The 6066-nt window shown below is 62.6% G+C and overlaps 1 protein-coding gene across 1 annotated transcript; it reads right to left on the minus strand.

Moving 5' to 3' along the window:
• Positions 1-1107: 1107 nt before the first annotated feature.
• Positions 1108-5367, minus strand: FBXL15 (F-box and leucine rich repeat protein 15). The gene is made up of 4 exons (XM_074999813.1): positions 5289-5367; positions 3246-3405; positions 1553-2055; positions 1108-1297 (listed from the first exon to the last, which is right to left on the minus strand). The coding sequence occupies exons 1-4, from the start codon at positions 5321-5323 to the stop codon at positions 1108-1110; spliced, it is 888 nt and encodes a 295-aa protein (XP_074855914.1). The 5' UTR covers positions 5324-5367.
• Positions 5368-6066: the final 699 nt, after the last annotated feature.

The raw sequence follows: 6066 nt of genomic DNA on the forward strand, positions 1-6066 counted from the left end.
GTAAAGATGGCATGAACCAGTGTGGAACCGTCCTAGCGTAATCACACACCCGCAGACCCTCACGGGTAGTGGGAGGCTCAAGCTGCAGCCTTCGGTCCCTGCCACATGCTCAGTGCACAGGGATTGTTGAGGGCGTAGGCTAGAAACCACGCCTGGCCTTGGGAGCTCCCTGCGCCTCTGCCAGCCCAAGTCCTGCTTGCTCTGCAGTACCCAGATGGGGCCAGCAGCTGAGGACACTCCCAGGGGGCCTTGCTATTTCAGGGCTGGAACCTGAGTAGCAGCCGCCAGTCCTGTGATGAGCAGGGAATGCAGCTGTGAACTGCGCTCCCTGGCAGTAAAGGGCAGTACAGAACCCTGGGGGGCCTCACGCTTCTCCCTGGGAATCAGGCCCACCCTGCAGGGCTAGTGTGGCTTTCGCCTCCTGCCCACCCGTGGAGTTTGGGCTGCATTGGCGCGCTAAAGACAGCAGGAGCACACGCTGGCTAGCTGCCCCAACCATGAGACTGCCCAGAGCCACAGCTGCATGGGCAGGGCGACTAGCCAGTGCCAACTGCCACTGGGAGATGGCCCAGCCAGAAGGAGCAGAGCGCCCTGTGGCTTCTGCCCAGGCTGTTCCGTGCGCTATCACTGCCACAGCCTCCCTGGCCCAGCTCAGCAGGGCCTGTCCCTTCTGGGAGGAGAGTTCAGGCCCCCTCCCTGGGCAGAGGCAGTCCGGTTCATTCGACAGTTCCACAGTCAGTCCACGGCCACAGTCCCAGTACAGCGTCATCCTGCTCTCTGTACAGCCGCTGCCAGGCAGGCTGGGCTGAGAGACTTTAAATACTGTATCCCATTTACCAGCTAGCCTGGCCCAGCCGGGCCATGTTCAGCACCACAGTGCTGCTGAGCACCTTGGGCGTTAAACACAGGTTGCTTCCCCCCGGAGGCAGAGAGGGAGCCTCGCGACGAGCCCAACAGTGGCTAAAGAGCACCGAGGGGGAGGCAGAGGAGGTGAGCGAGCCCCGCCAGAAGCAGCTGCACTGGTGGGACTGACGACCACACAGCTCCCTCCAGGAGCTAGAGGCCAGCTGGGCTCTCAGCCCACCCAGCAGCAGCCGTCCCACGCCGCTAGATCTGGAGGTTGATGAAGGGGGCAAATCCAACCCCATCCTGCAGGAGAACCAGGGCCCTCTGCAGCGGCGGCTCCACATCCAACTCCACCCCGCGACCCCGCAGCGCGCTCAGGCTGGACTCGGCCACCTTGTGACAGTGCTTCACCTTCAGCGAGCGCAGCTTGGGGCAATACTCGGCCAGGACCCTGCCAAGAGAGAGCACAGGTGGGAGGTCCCGGCGCCCCGCCCCGTGGGAGGCATGCCCTGCCTGGGCACAGAGCGCACACAGGAGATGCTGCTCTGGTGCTCAGCTCAATCCTGATCCCTCTTCCTGGCGCCATCCAGGGCCTGCCAGCAGCCTCCCCCGCAGCCCAGGGCTCGCCTGCTCCTGACGGCACAGGAACAAGCAGGGAAGAGCCTGCCTCCCTGCTCAGTCTGCTCCCCCCACACACCCTTGGTACCTAATGGACTCGTTCTTGACCCGCAGGCAGCCGGTGAGGTCCAGGTGCTCCAGCTCAGGGCAGCACTTGGCAACCTCCTCCACCGCCACGTCCCCCACGTTGGCATTGACAGCCAGCGAGAGGCACTTCAGCCGGCTGCAGTTCTGCGCCAGGTAGCAGATGGCTTCGTCCTTCAGCTGGCGACAGGCCGTCAGGTCCAGGGACTCGAGTGCCTTGCAGTGGTCAGCCAGGCTGCGCAGGGAGAGGCTGTCCACCCAGTCACAGTGAGCCAGGGAGAGGCGGCGCAGCAGGGGACAGCTCAGCGAGACAGCCACTAGCGCGTGCCGGCTCAGTTGCAGGCAACTGCTTAGTTGGATCTCCTGCAGGTGGTGGTTCTGGCCAATGACAGGAAGCAGCTCCTTGTCTGTCAGCCAATCAGAGCAGTTCTGGAGTGCCAGCTGTTGCAGGACTTCGTTGTCTTTCAGAAGGTTACAGAAAGCAGCCTTGGGCATGTGGGGGCCGGCCTGCGAGGGGGGGAGGGGGGCAGACAATGAGACCGCCAGTGTTTCAATGCCCCCTCCCCCAGCTCTTACAGTCTCTTCCCTGCACCAGAGACATTCAAGAGTTAAGAGGCAGAGGGGACCTGGCGGGACACCAAATTCTCCCCCCGCCACAGCTGGAGCACTTCCGTGGCCCAAGTGATGGGGCTGCCATAGCATCCCTGCAGAAGCCATTCCGCTGTCGGAGAGTTCTGGCTGTCAGGAGGTTATTCCAGCTCTTCAGCCCAAGGTCCCCACTTCTTAAAGCCACTGCCTTGCTTCCAGCCCTCTCTACCTCCTCCGGCTGTAAACAGTGCCTGCCAGCTCCGGCCCCCTTGGTCAATGCGATGGCGAGCAATGCCCACCTTGTTCTTTTCTGAGTTTTCCCAGCCAGTCACTCCTTCCGCACAATCTCCCGTAGGCTGTGCAAGGCCTCATCCAAGCACACGTCTTCTGAACACCAGTGGGTCAAGTGAACTTTGCCACAGTCGGTAACAAGCTGAATGTCGCTAAATCCACTTGAGCCACTGCTATTCCATCATACGCACATTGGGGGAGACTTGGGCAGAAAGAACCGCGTTGGTTTTAAATTACTTGACGCTGGTTTAACATACACATTTTACACTTTCTGTGCAGGCCTGGGTGTAAACCGGCTCTTCACTCAGGCCCAAACTATAGTCTCCTGCGTTTCCTACTCATCAGGAAGAGCCATCCCTGCAGCCCCCCACAGACCCTCCATCTTAGGGCTAGAAGAATGATTGGCTTGATGGTTTCCAGCCCCGAAGCCTGGACATACCTGCATGCATCTCGGTCTCCTCAAAGAGCCAGACCCATCTACAAGTCATTCCACACACCTGGCTGCCTGCAGCATTCCCGCCCGCCTCCACATCTGGGCAAAACAGAGAGGCCTTTCCAGGCCCAGCCTAGTGCCTCTCTGCTCCACCCAGCTGGTGCTTCTCTAGGGTCATGGGAGGGGCTTCCGGTTTCATCACTCTGGTCAGCCTAATGGCCTATTATTAACAAATCTGCTGAGTGCTCTGACCTTTCCTGCGGTGATGTCAGCCCCTGCAAGCATGGGGGAGGGGTGTTACCCAGAACAAACAATCTGATTGTGAATTGCCTGCCTCCCCCATTGTAAGCTCTCCCCAAGGGCCTGGTGCAGACCTAGCCCATACCTGGCTCGAGTCAAAGCAGCGCATGTTGGCCAGGTACAGCTGGATGAGAGACTGGAAGGACTTGCTGACCCTCTGCAGGCTCAGGAGCTGTCGCAGCGGCAGGTGGCAGAGGATGTGTGGCACCAGGATGTCTTCCCATGGCAGGTCCAGGAGCTGTCCCCTGCAGGAGAAGCGAAGGCAGGTAAGCCCAGCGAGTCAGTTGAGGTCCCTAGCAAAAGCCCAACCTGTTTCATGACCATGGCGAGCCAGCAGCCACCAGCACATCCAGCGGGAACTAGTCACTAGACCCACAGCGTCCAATACGGTCACCACTCACCACACGTGGCAAGTAGGACCCTGCGTTGTGGCGAACATGGGGGTGGCCAACCCATGACTCTGAGCCTTTAAATAAGGCTCCTCCTGAGGGCCGCATGTGGGGAGCGTGGTCTGCTCCATGCACGCACCCAGCGGCAGTCCCAGCACCTCTGCTGAGTTGCCAACACTGAATTGGAACAGGGAGGCTGGGGGTGCAAGGGGCTGGGGCTGCCTGGCTCAAAAAGTTTTGTATAATATGCGGCAAATATGGAAAGACGACAACCACAAGTGCGGCAATCTTTGAATGCCTACTAGACACCGCTGCACTAGAGGGTGGCGGTTAGCAGGTTCCCAGCTCGGGAATGGATTGGATCTCTTGTGAAAGCTTCCCAGGGGATCTCAGCCGGGCTCGGACTCTGGCCAAGCCCTCCATCATTCAGGCTGTGCTGATTCCCAGCTGCCGGACAGGAGTCTGCTCCACTGCGAGGACCGTAAGCTACAGACCGGTGTGTTTACCTCTGATCCTTTCACACAGCCAGTCCCTCCCACTCAAGATCTAACCAGGCAGGAGAGCCGTACTGGTGGCAGCCTACTGTGTGCCATGTATGCTGGGGAGGGGCTGGTATAAGGCCCTGGCACTATGTAAGTAGCTCTGCTGCTGCAGAACAGAGCCCAGCCTCTGCCGAGGAGACACAGAGGACCCAACAATCAGACTGTGCTGCAGACGCCGCCTCCGGCACGGACACACAATGTTTTTCTACTTCACGTTTTGTCCATTTTTAAAAGGCCTTTAAACCGCAGCGCAGTCTCTCCACCTCCCTACTTCAGAGGGCAGCACCAGGGCAACTGGCTCAGCAGGGCTGTCGGGTGGTACCACTTTGAGCTACCGGGCCGGGTGTCTCTCCACAAGCTAACTGCAGCCACACCCCAAAGGTAGCTGTGGAGTCGCTTCTGGCCACAGCCGGTGAACACCCACTCCCCGCTCAGCCTCAGTCCTGCCCTGGTTGATCTCGCCTGCTCCGCCCTGAGCCTTCAGGCCCGAGCAGCCCCGGAGAGGATCGGGCTGCAGGGAAACCTGGGGGGTGCGGGAGGAAGTGGAGCAGGAGCCCCCCAGCCGTAGGGCACAGCCAGGAGTGGTGAGCGAGCCCCAGGCCCCAGCAGAGGGGGAGCCAGTGACACGAAGTGCCCCCCTGCTGGCCTAGGCGGTGAGACCAAGGCCCGAACAGGTCACAGAACCGAGCTCCCCGAGGCAGCGCTGGCGCCCGAGCGGGGGGGGGGGGCAGGAGCTGCTCTGGCCCTAAACACCTTCTGTTCCCAGGGGCGCCACCCCCCGGCCCGGTACCACCGGGGCCGCTCCGCTCCCCTCCCCCATCCCCCCCCCGGCCCGGTACCACCGGGGCCGCCGCTCCCCTCCCTCATCCCCCCCCGGCCCGGTACCACCGGGGCCGCCGCTCCCCTCCCTCATCCCCCCCCCGGCCCGGTACCACCGGGGCCGCCGCTCCCCTCCCTCATCCCCCCCCCCGGCCCGGTACCACCGGGGCCGCCGCTCCCCTCCCTCATCCCCCCCCCCCCGGTCCGGTACCACCGGGACCGCCGATCCGCTCCACTCCCCCCCCCGCCCGGTACCACCGGGGCCGCCGCTCCCCTCCCTCATCCCCCCCCGGTCCGGTACCACCGGGGCCGCTCCGCTCCGCTCCCCCATCCCCCCCGGCCCGGTACCACCGGGGCCGCCGCCCCCGGCCCCCCTACCTGGGGCAGGCTCGGGACTCCCCAGGCTGCTCCATGGGACTCAGCAGCAGCCGGCCGGCTCGCTCGCCCCGCCCCCAGCGATGACGCTCCTTGACCCCGGGCACCTGGTACTACGTCATCCACGGCCTCCCGCTCAGCGGGGCGGAAACGCAGGTGCCCCGCCGCCAGGCCAGACCAATCGAGCGCCACAGCATCGTCCGTCCGCTGCTCTCACCTGCCCGGCTGGGCCCGCCGGCCTGGAGACAAAAGTTCCGGCCTTGGGTTCAGGCCCAGGGCAGGATCCGTCTTCTTCCAAGCGCTGAGCCCAGGGCTACTGGGGCGTCAGCCTGTCCGGCGGTGACCCTGGCCAGCCTCCTTAGCTCAGGGGGGTTCCAGGCCCTGGAGGGGGACCTGAGAGTCCAGAGCTGCTGGATGCTCCCCTGCCTGGCTCCCTGGCAGGACTGCTCTGGTGCTTGGCCCCCTCCATGAGTCTCCCTGGTGGGCAACAAAAGTATGAGCTGCGCATGTTACATCATCTGCACCTTGAACAGGGCCCTGGGCACAGATGCTCTACCCTGGAGGCAGTTGCACTGTTGTGCTGGCTGCAGGGTCCCATGCCCACAGTCTGAGAGGCTGCTGGGCCCTGCAGGCCTGTGAGAGGCAATTACTGTCAGTTATTGTGAGAGGAGGCTCAGGACAAGGAGTCAGAAACACCTGAGTGCTGGAACAGTGTCTCACCTTGTGGCCCTGGCCATGGCTCTGCCCATCTATGCCTCAGTTGCCCTGCCTTTAACCTAGA

This window comes from Carettochelys insculpta, chromosome 7, assembly GCF_033958435.1.
Source record: "Carettochelys insculpta isolate YL-2023 chromosome 7, ASM3395843v1, whole genome shotgun sequence".
Lineage (NCBI taxonomy): Eukaryota > Metazoa > Chordata > Testudines > Carettochelyidae > Carettochelys > Carettochelys insculpta.